Source organism: Argentina silus (genome assembly GCF_951799395.1).
Source record: "Argentina silus genome assembly, chromosome: 5".
Classification (NCBI taxonomy): domain Eukaryota; kingdom Metazoa; phylum Chordata; class Actinopteri; order Argentiniformes; family Argentinidae; genus Argentina; species Argentina silus.
Window position 1 is genome coordinate 15,530,813 of NC_139659.1, and position 15,770 is coordinate 15,546,582.

Sequence of the window (15,770 nt, forward strand, 5' to 3'; positions counted from 1 at the left end):
CACTGTGTCATTCTGAATAAAGGAGACCTTCCATTCACAGGACCGCAGCTCTTCTATTTCCTGGGAATGGAAGGTCCCCTTTAATCAGGACAGAATGTATTGACCAAATAAAGGTCAGGCAGCCCTATCCATTGGCAATCCTACTTTCACCAGTATCATGTATATTTATCCATGCCTGGATAGATCTCTGTAATCTGTGATGTTAAAAGGGGCTACTGTACCATTTGTAGTACTAACGTATATTACGATTGAGTACACTTCTTAAATTGTTTGAGTAGGCCTATCAGGGCCGAATCATAAACAAATGAAAAGGCACAGACCACCTTACAGTGTATTTATTAGCCAACAAATTTTCCTACAGATGTAAATCATGGGGAATAATCAGCCCTGCTCTGATTTCGGGGACGACACAAATCATAATTGTGTGATGCAAAACATTTACCAGGTTCTACCTGTCTGTCCTAATTATCATGTGCAACTCTCCAATGATATACAGTACAAATAATTAACGTTTGGGGTAACCTACATATTCATAATCAGGAATCAACTTTCCCAAAAGCACTCAAGACACATCTTGAAAAGTTAGGATTCAGGGCTTGAAATTACGAGGTGATGGTGGTCAGTGCAAGAAGGAGTGTTTCATTTGGGCCTTGAAACCTCCTCCTCTAAGTAATGATACACAGTACTATCCCAATCTGACCATCCTATTACCATAAAGCAATTGATCCTTAGTGTCTTGGCTGGTTCCTGGATGTTGAATTTATTTAATCTTGAAGAGGATTGAAATTGAATCTTTTTTGAGGAACAACTATCCCCCGTCTATCAATCCTCTCATCCACCGTCACTTATCTAAATCATAAACAATTTAAAACACCATCTATTGCTGCATGGCTTCACTCCTTACAGTCAGGATTTGAAGATATGGGGGCAAGCTTTTGGAAGTGGGTGAAGGTGGGGGCAGCTAACCAAGCCTCCACACCCCTCTTGGGGACCCGGGGTGTAAAGCATAGAGCTGTGGTCTGTGGTGAGGTCTCCTCCTCAGTCTTGGGGGAGAGGGAGTCACTTGCTTGTGTGTAGCGTGTCCTGGAACTTTGTGCTGGTGTAACGCACATGAAAGCCCTTTTTATTGATGGTGTCATCTGAGTGAAACTTTATAACGATGGCATCACCTGCAGAATAAATCTCCTCTGGGGGCTGAAAGAGATAAGAGACCAATTGTATTTCTCTCTATACTACCATGATCTCTACGCTACCATGAAAACAACAGCAAAATATGTTAAATATATATATTTAAGTATTTTGAAAAGTAAAAATATCCAGTAAAAAGTAGTCTGAAGTAGTGTGTTGCTGGTGGTAGTCAACTGAACTATCCTTACCCCAGATCCACAGTAGCGGCCGAGTCTTGGTGCCTTGACATCAGCACCATCAAAGAGCTCCATGTAGTCATAACCGCAGTCTGCCTCTTCTTCAATCTCAAAGGTCTGGAAGATGAGCTCCACTCCATAACCCTTCTCAGCAGAGACCACCCACTGGCAGTCAGATCCCCCGGGGTAGTTGTTATCCCCAAACTGGGCGTGGGAGTAGAGATCTTTAGTCTTGACCTCAGCTTTCAGGCTTCCTCCACACTCTGAGAATGCACAGCCACAAAATTAGAGACAGAGACTGAGAGATGAACTCATGCAAATAAAGGAATGTGCAATTTTACAAGAGAGAGAATTCTCTGAGACAGCTATTTCTTCTCTACATACTGTACCAGACATTCCTGTGGGATAGGGAATTTGTCATTGCAAAAGCTGAAAACTTTGTGTCCATCAATGATAAATGATGGTATATATTAAGTTACATTTAGACAAATATATATGGAATCTAATATAAATGTAATTAATTGTATATCTCAAGAAAAGTACCTGGCCTATAATGTTAGTTCAAATGCCTAAGACTTTATGAAATTAAGTCATTCTCACTCATTGATTCAAGGGTACTAAGGATCAGAGAGAAATGACAGTTTAAAAAAACAAACTAGACTGTTCATATTCAAGTTATTTAAATTTGATATTGATAATATGTCAAGTGGTCTCATCTCATGCCATTTTATGTCCACCTGCACTGTGCGATGCCTCAAAGCCCCTCTTCTGGACCGAGTTATCAGAAAAGAAGCGGAGGAACATTTTGTTGCAGCTGGAGATGACTGGCGAGGGCTTCTTGGTGCCGCAGAAGCGCCCCAGACTTGGCGCCCGGCCGTCCCGCCCATCGTAGATTTCTAGATGGTCGTAGGCACACTCGAGATGAGCTTCCATGTCGATCTCATTGAAAGCCTGAAATAAACATTTGTAGATTCAGTGAGCCAAATAAAAACAGTCAGCATCTACAGTACATTAACACTGCCCTAAACTCAATTTAAAATAACACTGCCATGGTGATTAGCATGGTACATTGTCATAAGTATGTCATAAGCATGGCATAACAACTCAAATATATTACTTTTTCCCCTTTCCATTTTTTAAGCTGGGCTATAGCATGTTGCCTATATGCCTTGTTCTAATGTCATTATCACCAGGGGAGGCTGGTGGAGGACAGATTCATTGTAATGCATTGAATGCAATGAGGAATGGTATCCAACACATGTGTTCAAAAGGATTGTGCAGTAACATTCCTCATTCCATTCCAGGTATTACAATGAGCCCGTCCTGAGATATCTGTCTCTACTAGCCTCCCTGGCAGCAGACGTACTATTTTTATGCGATGGCCCGGGGTGGTGGAGAGGGCCCAGGTGCAGGCCTTCTTGCTGGGGTACTTGTCAGGCCAGTTAGGACTGGTGATGGTGCCTGTTACACTGCTCACCATATGATCACAGCCAGCTAGAAAAAACACAGCTCTCACTCACAGAGTTATACAAGCTGACAATCAGATCCTCCTCCCAGATCTTTGACCCACTTATAGAACAAACGCTATTCATAAAGAAACAGGATGACAAGGTTAGTCGTTTCGGGAAGAACAAAGAATGAATAATGTATAGACAGAGATGTACTGTACCTTCCTTGCAGTCGTGCTTATTGTCATGCAGCACAAATCCACTGCGGCACTGACAACTGTAGCTTCCATAGGTGTTGACACACTCGTGTTGGCAGCCTCCATTCTCCTTAGAGCACTCATCCTTGTCTGGGTACAGAGAGGGCCCAGTACAATTCTAACATTGTGCAGTAAGAAACTGAAGTAAACAAATTCCGTGAATTTATTCTTAAGAATTCTTGAAATAATAGTCTCAGGTAGGTGTTAATGAGGTTACTTAATGAAGCGTGTTACTGTGAATATGCTTCTATGGTGTGAATATACTACGGTCTCAGGTGATATTTCACCTGAGAAGAACTGTGCTTTGAAGCCTTTCTTGGAAACCGTGTTGTCTGACTTGAACTCAATGCGCATGTTATTGTACTGGGAGGTAATGGCCTCTGGTTTCTCTGCCCCACAGAATTTCCCATGAAGCCTAGAGTCTGCAGTCAGTCCACTCCGTACCTCTACATAGTCATATTTACAGACCTGAGAGAGGAAGAGAAACAATGTCAGACACTCCCAAACAGGGACTGGAGCATGTACAGTACGATAGATAAGGACCCGACAAATTCTCGACCACCTGACCTGTCACATTATCAATATGTAATTTGAAGCTTATCCCCCCCGCACTGCATGTACCTGCACACTCCAAACAGTAGGCAACAGATTTTCACCACTTTTTATTTTAAATGTGCTTATTAGATTGGAAACCTATTAACATCGTTTAAAGAGAAGATTATATGCATTCTGGTTAAAGTACTGTGAGTATTATGGGTCTGCAACTTGTGTATCAACACATGGTTTGAGAGGGCGCTATGTCGTCCTCTTAGTGCTGGAGAATAAAACTACAAGAGAAAAAGTCAAGAATTCGTCAGGTTCCTATCCTAGGAAATCATTGTATTCACTCAGGCTAGTTAGACTTTCCCTCATGAGGAGGTCACTTTGACTGTGAGGTCATTCTATCTAGGCAGCCCAGCCCAAATTCTACATTTACCCTCTCTGTTCTCTAGCAGTATGAGGCTCAGTTCAGGCTGTATTGCTTACTTACATCATTTCCCTCTGTCTCAAAGACATCAAACAGCATGGTGATGCGGTATTGTGTTGGGGCCACCAGCTGCCAGACACAGTTCTTGTTGGGGGGGTACTCTTTGGGCCAGCCAGGGGTTGTCAGGGAGCCATTCAGCTTGGTGATGAAGCCGCCACAAGCAGCTGCTAGGGGGAGACAGGGCTGACGTTTAGTGGTGGACCCATGAGGCAGAAACCTCACATCTGGTCACAGGCGCTACATTAGAGCAGGTGAAATGTGTCCACTATTGGCATTGGTGAGGATCACAACTTTGCAGAATAAATTCCACTAGGTGGAATTTCAGCTTTGAATTTGCTGTTATTGTGGCATTTTTCAATAATTCTATCCTGTTGGTAGTTTGAAGGGGCAAAATATGTTGCTAGTTTGATTAAAGGAACAGTAACAGAAAATGATCACTGCACAAGGGGATTTCAAGCGGCATTGTTACTGTATGCGCAAATAAAAAGCAAACTTCCGACAGCCGGCTTCCGACTTTCCAGTGCCTCCAGAATCTCAAAATGAAGGCCAACATATCCAACAGATTAACGTTAAATATTTTTTGGGGAATTGTTATTCAGGATTCCATGCACCCCCTGAACTCACCCTCACAGCTGCGTCTATCGGAAGCTAGCTCAAAACCAGGGTCGCAGGCGCATCGGTAGCTGCCTAACGTGTTCACACAGCGCTGCTCACAACGTCCGTTGTCTGGTTTGGAACACTCGTCCATCTCTACCACACACACAGGCAGTGACAGTGGGAAGAAAGAGAGCAGGCTATCAACCAAAACATTATAGTGATCGTCTTTTTCCACAGCCATCCTTTTATTTAATATTGAAATAATGTATTCCCTTTTCAGTCTTTTCAGAAATGCACTGGCACTAAAGGGATCTGTGAAGCCCACCACCACCACCATCATCATGATCATCATCGTTATCATCATCACGCTACACCTGACCTCTGACCTTTGAAGAAGTTGGCAGCAAACCCGGCCTTGTTGACTGATCCATCTGACACAAACTTCATCCACAGCTGATTGGAGCTGGTTTTGATGTCGTCTGGTTTATCATAGCCACAGAATTGACCCAACAGTGGGCTGCTCTCCGAGTTCCCATCCCTTACCTCCAGGTAGTCATAAGCACAGCTGTCATGCCTCTCGATCTAAAGTAGAGTTAAGAAGGACTGTACTATTCAGTATGTTGACACCCAGGCTGCTAAATCTGACAATTAAAGGATACCCTGTTTCAGAATTGGGGAAACTTTCCTCATGGCAAGTTACATAATGAAAATGAATGGACACAGGTTGAACGTTGAACAATAGACAATCTCTGTATTGCTGAATACTGAATTGCCCGAAGTCAGATAAACACTGAAGGAACTATTGAATCTCTCTGCTCTGCAAGCTTTACAGTACATACAGTATAAATGAAACTGCCACTCCTTTTCCCTTTCACAGAGGTTTACCTCAAATGACTGGAAGGAAAGGCCCACATGGAAATCCTGTGCTACTGTTATCTTCCACACGCACACTTTGTTGGGCCGGTAGTCGTCAGGGTAGTTGGGTGATTGGATCTGGCCATTGTCCCGGATCACCTCTCCCCCACAGATGGCTACAGAAAGAGAGAGAGAGAGAGAGCGAGAGAGAGAGAGAGAGAGAGAGAGAGAGAGAGAGGCACACACACACAATGAGAGAGAGAGGAGGGGGGGGGGGCAGGGGTAGGGGTAGCACACCTTCCATGAATTCTTCCAACAACATTATCAACTTCCCCCTTTTCCTCTTCATTTAAGATCAATGGATTTAACTTTGCATAACACAAGTTTTGTGTTCACAGTGCACATGCCGTTTAAATGTTGCACCCTGCTCACAACGAGGAATGCTAACCACCTAGTATGTTGTCCTGAAAATAAGACAATAAAACAATCTAGTTTGAAGAAGTATCATGCAGCATCGGATGTCAAGCATTACAATTGGCTGTTGAGCTGAATTTCAGGGCTCAGTATTAACCTTTGGTGACCCTCAGCATTATGTTACCTTCATACACTGCCGAGAAGCCCTTGCCCACCCAGTTGCTACTACTTCTGAACTCGATCCAAAGCCGACTGTCCGTTGAGACGATGGGGTCAGGAAGCTTGTCTCCACAGAAACGGCCTGATGTAACAAATAAACAAATATGCCCCGGTAGAGTAGCTCTCACAGTTTCTCTCAGTTACGTGGCCATTTGGTGATACCAGGTATACACGTATGCATCATTCTCATAAAATTCTCAAAAAAGGTGCTACTCTGTACAGTTGTTTGCATTCTGTTGACAAGTTTTCAAATCCAGGAATCCCATTGTGAAAATTTCTAAAAGAATGAGACACCTGGATACCTTTTGCCTACAGTGTCTGAATCTATTTCTGAATTTGAATGCGACAATCTAATTGAGTTTTTGTTTGTTATTTGAGCAGGTGTTGACAGGTCTCTGTGGAGAGTTCTCTATGGAGGAGTTCTACTCTAAATGCCCTTCCATGTAAAGACCTTTCAGAGGGGCTTTTCTCCAGAACCCGTCTCGGACCTCCACATGGTCATACCAGCACAAGTGACTCCTGTAGAGGTCCATGGAGGTGAAGTTCAGAATGATCTATAAGGCAGAGGCAGAGAGAAAGAAAAAGCAATGGAGAAGTGCTATGAAAGGAGGAGGTGAGCAGGGAAGACGTGCTTGTTATCTGCCACATATCTATCGTTAACCTCTGTAAGCCACACATTTGAGGCTAACACTTTAGATTCACTTTCAAAAATAGGCATTTACAAGTAGTGTGTGTACAATTGTTCATTTACAAGTCGTTTGTGGACAATAAATTACTTTTCCAATATCTAAAAACATTCATTAACATGGCATGTACAAGCATTACAGTATAAGCCATTACCAACATTTACAAGCATAAGCATTTGCAATGACTTATCCATGAAAGCTATCATGAAATGTAACCTATCTGAGTTTCATTACAGGTAGCGGACGTTTTTGACCCACCTTCTCCCCAGGTGTGACAGAGATTCTCCAGATACAGTGAGCATAGGCTGCATAACCATTGGGGAAACCGGGGGAGGAGAAGTTTCCACTACTGTCCTGTAGGCTGTCCCCACACCCTGCCCACAAAAACACACCAAATGGTGAACAATGCATACGGTAGACTCTTTACACACACCACAAGACTAATGTACCTGTCCTGCACTAATGACTTGTACTAATAACTTGCATTACTGGGTTACAAACAGTCATTCTATTTTCAGTCAAATATTACATTTCAAGAGAAATAGAATCTTCAAATATATTTCACTCTGAACAACACAACACCATACCAAGCATATGAATGGCGATGAACTGTGGTAATGGTAGTGGGCTTCAGACAAACCGACGGGCCAGCAATCAGAGTGGGCAGCACATAGATTAGCATGCCTTGTGGAAGGCAATCATGTTCCCTGATAAAATGTTAGGTTTATTTGTTGGAGTCGGTGTTCTCTTACTTGCACATTTGTAGAGTTTGCGGGCTTGTGCGATGTCCCCCTTGCTCAGCCTCGTCCTCTGCCCAATGGGCGGCCTGACTCCATTCACATCATAACGTGGAAGGATGGTGTCTAAGAAGATGCCTCTGTGTTTCACACAAACACAAACACAGTGGAGCAATAAGAGAAGCCTATTCTCTTACCTATTCAATCTATTCTCTCTTTGTCAACCTAAACATTTAATTTCATAGTGCCTGACTTTCACAATACATAGCTATGTAATGGTTTCTCATGAAGTGCAGTGGGTTATCCATTGCTTAGACATAATTTAAAAATCATTCACACTGTTTAGCATCATTAGAACACAAAGAGCAGTGAAGGTTTGGAACAGGACAGTAGAGCCCACCAATAAGGTCTTTTCACATGGAGTTTCAGTTTGATGCTTAGCTACTTTATCGTCCTTCTTTTCTCCCTCCGGCAGCTAGTTGGGGTGCTTGCTCTCACCCAGTTCCCATGGTGATGCACCCATGAATTGCAGGCATGTACAAACAGAACGGTCTGAACGAGGGGTTTAGGCAGTGCCAACCGGCTCAGTGGGGCCCACCCCTGAATGCCAGAGAACAAGGCCACTCCAGCCCAAATTGTCCCACACAAAGACCCAACTGGAAGGCCTTTATTTACCTTGGCCTGCCTCCACGACTCAGGCCAGAAAAGTGGTGTGGAGGTAAAAAAGCCAAACTCAGGGTAACAACATGCACGAGACAGAAAAGAAAAGGGGGCTGCTGTAAAATCACTCCCATCACAATCAGAACGCCCAGGCTACCCACGGTTGTTTGCAGTTTAAATGGGTGTACAGTGTTGCTGGAGACCAACCAGTGCCTGACAGTGGATTCTGACATGTACTGTAGATCTTAGGGAGGAATGCCAATAATCAGCGAAAAAGAAAGGAAATCCAAACAATTACAGTCAAGGTGGATGAGGAGTTAAAAATAAATAAAAAAACAACTACAACTTTCAATCAGCAAACCCATCACCACTTTCACTTTTCACCTCTTGTTCAACATAAGTTGATGTGATTTAACATACGGATGGTTAAATGCAGTAATGTTTAGTGAAACAATGACCAACAAAGGACTAGTTTGGATGATATTCAGCTGAAGAGGAGGAATAATGATTTGGAAATAACCACAAAACAGAGCTTATGAACATTGTATATGCAGTATGTGCCAACCTGGAAAAGGTGTTCCTTGCATAATGCATGATGCTGTCAAAGTCATACACTTCCCCCAGTGAGTCAACCTCCCCAGGCTCCATCTTCAGGAAGTTATACTCTTGTCCTGTTGACCAGTAGAAAACAGTTTTTTCCTGTGTCAGAACAACTGATATGCATACAGACAGGCATCCATACAGACAGACAGACAGACAGACAGACAGGCATACAGTCAGACAGACAGACAGGCAGGCAGACAGACAGACACAAACAGAAAACATCATGTTAATTACCTGGTTGAATGTTGTCTCTGACAATGCTCACATGTTCATCACGGTCGGGACGTGTATGCTCATGCCAGAAGCCGATCACATGACCCAGTTCATGCACAACTATCCCAAACTTGTCGCAGTTCTTCCCTATGGAGATGGCCTGAGGACCACCTCCCCTCCTCCCCACATAGGAGCAACACCTGCAGAGGGCGACACTTGGGCTTTTTACAGGGACAGGCACTTGGGTGACAGTGGAGCATTTCCAAAGTATGGTGTTGGGGTCATTTCCCATTTAATTCAGCAGCAAAATTTCAACACATTTAAAAAAAAGTATTCAATGACAGTATTGAGAGTATTATTTTACTCCATACAAATGGAATTGACCCTTTATTGTGTCCACTCCAAAAAGATCCCTTATGGTCAGACTCTGTGAGTGGAGAAATACAACAAAACTCCAGTGCTGTGGTCAGTCACACAAAGTCAAGCCCAGATTTAGACGCTGTCTAACCAAAGGCCAGCAATTCCAGATGTTTTTTGTCATAAGCATTATGTGACTTGTGACTAGTTCTGAGTCGTGGTGGGGAGACGTGGCAATATGAGCTTCTATCCACTGTTCATGCATACACACGCATCGTCAAAACTCAAGATCAAGTAAGTCAAACATGAGAGAAGGTAAAGTGAGTGAAAAGAGTAAAGAGGCGGCGCATTTGACCCCTACTCATCATCAAGCATGTCACCAGATGCCCAAGACACAGTTTAAGTGAGGACACACTGTTACTGACATTGAGGTGCTCTCCTGTAAAGAAGTGTCATTAGTGTAAAGCTAAAGTGACTATCAAAGGCCACCATGCTGAGAAAAACGGCATTGTTAGGAAAGCTGAAAAGCTGGCCCCTCTGTACCCCCATCAAACCAACCAGCAGGGAGCTGCAATCACCTTCAAGGCCTTTCTGAAGGGACAAAAGGGCCCATGAAGATGACATATTCTGTCTGTCTGTACCAACTCACCCACATGGTCGATATGTGAAGACAATGTAGCTCTCTTCACTAGACCTCTCGATGAAGGTGACGCAAGTGTGCTTCTCCCAGTGACGCATAGCCTGCCGGAATATGGCTCGCTGGCTGCCTGAAAGGGAGGGGGGACCTTCAAGTGCCCTAATCAAGAACTGGTTTGAGAGATTTAATGGATGCACTATTGTGTTTTCTAGTACATAGAATGACAGCTTGTACTGCATGATTGGGCATCTGAGACAGATAAGAACAACATTATTTATTCTCTATAATCCTACAAAGATATATAAGGTAGGTACACACAGGACAAAACATTCATAAATATTGCAGCATATACCTTTACTGCAGGGGCAGATCTCTCTCTCTCTCTTTATTTCTCTCTCTGTCTCTCTGTCTCTCTCTCTGTCTGTGTATTTCTGCCTTGTGGCAGAACTCACCACTGAAGTTTCCACTGATCACATAAGGAATGACCCCATCCGGCCACACCCGCTCCGGCCTGGAAGTAGCTGCCCTCCTCCTGCGAGGGGAGCCCTGGCTGTCTGGAGCTGTGCCATTCCCACCACTCTCACTGGAGGAGGAGGAACCGTTCACTGTAACAAACATAATGGAAAACGATTGGTGAGGATTAAGGTCATTCAATTTAAACTCTGTGAACTGAAATTGACATGATTGAAATTCACTTTACAGATTGTAGTAATCGGTACTAACAAGCCGGAAGCTTCAAATGAAGGCTGTTGACAGTACCTGCATCTGTCTCGTTGAAGGTTTGGATGGTATGATGAGAAGCATCTAGGATGCGGTCCACTTTAAACATGCGAAGGTCCTCCTCATCCAAGGCAATGTCTCCCAAAAAGGCAGCTAGGGTAGACACACACGCGCACGCACGCACACACACACACAAACGCACGCACGCACGCACGCACGCACGCACGCACGCACGCACGCACGCACGCACGCACACACACACACACACACACACACAAATGCACGCACGTTTTTATCCTGAATGTAAGTACATGTATGTGGGGATCAAACATCAGTGAATCCAGATATTGAAATCCAGACCCGGAAACCATAGATTAACCCTTTATCTATAGACACACAGTATGCACTCGAGGGCAGGTTGTAAGGCATATCACCTACAGTATTTCAAACTCCTGGAGTGACTTTGTGGTGGTGTTTTTTTTTCAGGTTCCTCATGTCTCTGTTTTGCAAGAGCAGTCCACTTAGGCCAACACCCTGCCTGCTGGCTGTGGTGAGTGAGCTGATGCATGATTGGTGCTTCTACCAGGAGGCCCTAACAGTGATCTGTGAGTCTGAACTACTGTTTGATCAGCACACACACCTCCTGTGTATACATATTGCATGATCTGCAAAAGAACACTCAGATACACACCAGCCGTCACATGTGCACGAATACACACATATTTGATACTCAGGTAGAAAGCCTCAAAGGTTGAGAAACAAGTGTGACATATTTAGAGGGATCAAGGTGCAAGGAAGTGACTGCAATACCCTCTTTGTCACTGGATTGGCAACCTGCAGGGGGTAAATCTCAGTACTCTATATACTGCAGTGGTGCTTGTGCCTAAGAAACTGAAAGTGAAATTAGTATGGAATTATCTGGTAATAGCTGTTAAATTATCCCCCATACGTAAATACCACACCTTGCTTACTACTGTAAAATAAATTGTTACTGAAAAACATTTGTTTATTACAGATAAGCAAGAGATTAATTTATTGGTGTACATCCTGTAATCCTTTCACTATGTCTTATATAACCATCTACACCAGGAGTATGTCCATCTTGTTTGATACCATTCCTCATTCCATTCCATGCATTACAATGAGCCTGTACACTTCTACCTCCACCAGCCACCCCTGATGGCCATCACCCATAATCTATTATGCTGCTAGTGAAGTAAAGCTCTAACTAAGACCTGACACCATGCTGTTCTCAAGGAATGTGTCATTATTCCCTGCATGAGCTACTGTACTGCTTCATGTCCCTGCATGTCTTTAGTGTATTATATGGGCATCATGCCATTAAGCAGGCGCTTCTGTCCAAAGAGACTTATACTAGAGTGAGGGCATACATTGTGTGCCACATAAGTATTTTCATGGTTCAAGGCAAATAGGTCACATTCGGTAGGAGTTATATAATAATAATATATGCCATTTAGCTGGCGCTTTTATCCAAAGCACACATTGCTGTGAAAGCTGCTGTGAATCCTAAGGTCCAATCGGGTGCTTACAATTTAATATAATTTGTTACAATCAGCGGGGTATATTTTCTGGGGTATATTTTCCTTCTCAGCTTGTGATTGTTCTCAGTCTGTACAGTGGCCACACTACTCCAGGGGACGCAATGATGCACAATGTAATGGGCAAGAACAAATTGTGGAGTTGCGCCATTTACATGATATGTGACATGCTGCACTCAACGAAACGTGTGGTGCAGCTTGTTCCCGCAGCTTGCACTACCTCAAACCTCCAGCCATGATGCCACTTAGGAAACAGCTGATTAGGAAGTGCAGCCGCGTTCTCCATTGAAAACCAATGGCTCGCCCAGCGCAATGCCGTTCTTACGCTTATCATGTGAATGCCGCTAGACCTGCAAACTCTGGGCGCAAGTAAGCCTGACAAATTACTTCGGCATTTCCTTGCCTTTGAAGTGAACTCATTCATGCAAAGCGTGACTGTAAACTATTCTCAGAGCTGCGGTGTTCACCACATGCCCTGCAGGCAGCAGGATTTCACCGGTGTCCAGCCGGCCCGTGCACTACTCTGGCATGGCCTCAATGACCTCTGGTCTCCAGGCAACAGAGCCAGGGAGAGAGAGGAGAGGTGCAGAGGGGAGAGAGGGGAGAGACTATAGGTACAGGGGATACATAGGAATCATAGTGAGGAAGTGACAAGGGTAATGAAGGGGAGAAGATAAGAGGGTATGCATGAAGAGAGTGGAGAGAGGAGATGGTACCCAGGTCAGGGAAGAGAGGAGGGTAGTTGAGGGAAGGTGGGAGCCACAGGAACAATTCTTGACCCACAGAATGTTGAATTCTATTGTCACATTGGATTTCCATTTCCCTGCCCAGTGCAACACTGAAGTACTGTAACATTGAAACTGACATATCAACACACTGAAAGATCCAGTTCAGGGCAGAACAAACACTATGGGTGATGGTCTGGCTGAGCAGGCTCTTCTTTAATATAATACAAAGTTAAAAACATTTCTGCATTGATGTTTTTTTATTACTGGCACTCACCTTAAGGATTAAAATGATGGGTGTATATCGACCACCCCAACCTCATTAATATGTACAGACAACCCTTTTTAAGTTTGTACAATAATAACACTCTGTTCTCCAGTAAACAGTCATACAATTTATGTCAGTGGGTGAACAGTACCCTGAGCCCTACTAAACAAACAAAGATAATAAAGCCCTCTAATGGTATGTATTTGCTCTCTCACATAGCAACAGAGCTCCTTATGAGCCCGCTTCTCCAACTTAATGTTGTGATTATTTGCACCACAAAGACAACTCTTTTATCTGTAATTATAGCTTATCTCAGACAGAGGGAGTCAATGCCGTCTCTCTCTATACGTAGACTACATGCTTACGCGTAGGGCCCCCGACCACTCGCGGGCCCTCCAAGTAAAAAAAAACAAAAAACACAGGGGCGATATATATAATAAGCCAGCCTAATATTATTTTATTCTATCATTTGTATGTATTTATTTAAATTTATATATTGTACACAATACAATACCTACCTACCTGTACCTATTTTTCCTATGATGTCTATTTCTCGCTTAGGGCCCCATAATAGTTTGACCTACACTGAGTGAAGTGAATAGAGGTTGAAGTCGACTCAAAGTGATGCTTGATTGATGAATAATGGGCAAAACCCCTTTCAATTCAGCCTAGACTTAACAGCTGTCTGCAAGAGTTCTATACAATACCCCAGCCCCCTCATTGCAGAACAGTGCTCAAGGCTGTCTGTCTATGAACAACACTGGCTTAAAGACTGGCTATAATTAAGAGAATACTGTTTCTGGAGTAGTTTAATCCCTGTTTTCAGCATTGATTTTGGAGACTTTTCAGTGAAACTGAATAAAAGTAGCCTATTGAGAGTGATGCACAACCACTTCCCAGTACCTCTGAAAACAAGTTTAACTCAATGCCTGTCCCTTTAAATCAACCATCACTTTGAGCTTTGCCTAATGTGGTCAGCTGCATGTACTGTAGATGGAATGCTGCTAGCTTAAAGATAAAGAAAGCGAATATGGTCCTATAAATAAAAATTAAATTACATTACCGGCTTTGCAGGGATCTTTATAGTTGGTTGGTTCTGGGACACTTGTGTCCACAAAGATGCTCGTCTCCACCAACTCCAAATCAACCGCTAGAAGAACGCGTAGAGTTGATAGCAGAAACAAATACCTCGGAATGAAAGTCATAGTTTTGAGGTTAATAAAAGTACAGAATTTGAATAAAAAAAGAAAAAGAAAAAGAGGTAAAAGTGGGCAGAGATAGAGAGGATTTTTTGGGAAACGCAATCTTTCTGGAGGCGGGTTTATAAACACGGCGCTGCCTCCTCACAATGTCTTTATTCTGGGGCAGTGATTCGCTAAAATACCCGGGCACTGAGCCAACATCCCATAGAAAAACTTACTAACTTAGCGCACTGGAGGTCGTGGCACATAGCAGCACCCTGGTCACCAACACAGGCCAATCCAGTCTGTTGAACAATATTTTTTGAGAGTAATATATAGTGAGGTAAGCCTACTTGTCGAAAATGCCCCTAGTGTACCCATCATGCCCAGGCATACCAGTGAGTGAAAAACATTTGTTTGAGCGATCAGAGGATTGTAAAGGGATTTAAAGTGTTTATAGGGCTAGATTTGGGTTCATGGGGTTTGGATATGGATATGACTTGTGGTTTCATTTGGGGGATTTAAGGTTTCAAAATATGCATCTACTGCCATACAATATTACATTTACTAGGATATGCTGGAGAGATCACAAGATTCCCTGATGTTAGTCAGCCTAGATTGTAAATGGGATGTAAGGATTATGGGACAAGGTAAGGTTTAAGTATTTGGGGTTAGGAATTTGAGTTAAACTGAGAGTAGGTTTAAAAGTGCAAATCTTTAAAATGACCTACATGGTCATTTGTAGGCCTAACGATTAAATACAGTATCCAATATTGGAAGCTGGGAATTATTAGGTTGCCATGATGGTATGAGGGCCATATTGGTAGACTTTGTCAAGACAACAACATTAACACACCTACATGTACACCTGCAATTACTACTGATAACAGTTTGGATCTTGGTTTAGCATGTCATCCGTAGGACGGCACCCATGCAGAACAGTGTCCCTGGTCAGCTTGGGCCTCCAACACCACTTCCAGCAGCCTTGGTCCCTCATCCAATGATTGACCACGTCCAACCCAAGCTCCAGATGCAAGCCAGCAGTGGGATGCAGAGTATCTGGCAGCTGCTACTACCGAGATAGCTAAATGGATTCGGCGCTGACCTGGGCCAGACCAGCACTGAACCCGTGAAACGGATCCGTCCAAACGCACAACGGGCCAGAGTCGGGCCGGTAAATATCCGCTTGTGACACGGCTTCCCTCATCTCCCCAATGCCCAAGGTAAACTTTTAATATAATTT

The 15,770-nt window shown here is 43.5% G+C and overlaps 1 protein-coding gene across 1 annotated transcript; it reads right to left on the reverse strand.

Annotated features, from left to right (window-relative positions):
• Window positions 1-353: 353 nt before the first annotated feature.
• LOC310804218 (bone morphogenetic protein 1-like) lies at window positions 354-14,551 on the reverse strand (the record flags this gene model as incomplete). The annotated part of the gene is made up of 20 exons (XM_083669343.1): window positions 354-1,194; window positions 1,377-1,627; window positions 2,102-2,315; window positions 2,731-2,858; window positions 3,034-3,159; window positions 3,357-3,537; window positions 4,100-4,263; window positions 4,721-4,846; window positions 5,080-5,275; window positions 5,579-5,724; window positions 6,147-6,263; window positions 6,633-6,735; window positions 7,126-7,241; window positions 7,620-7,744; window positions 8,830-8,935; window positions 9,102-9,280; window positions 10,087-10,204; window positions 10,527-10,679; window positions 10,834-10,947; window positions 14,410-14,551. 20 exons carry the CDS (start codon window positions 14,549-14,551, stop codon window positions 1,060-1,062), a joined length of 2,940 nt encoding a protein of 979 aa, XP_083525469.1. The 3' UTR covers window positions 354-1,059.
• Between the last annotated feature and the right edge of the window lie 1,219 nt (window positions 14,552-15,770).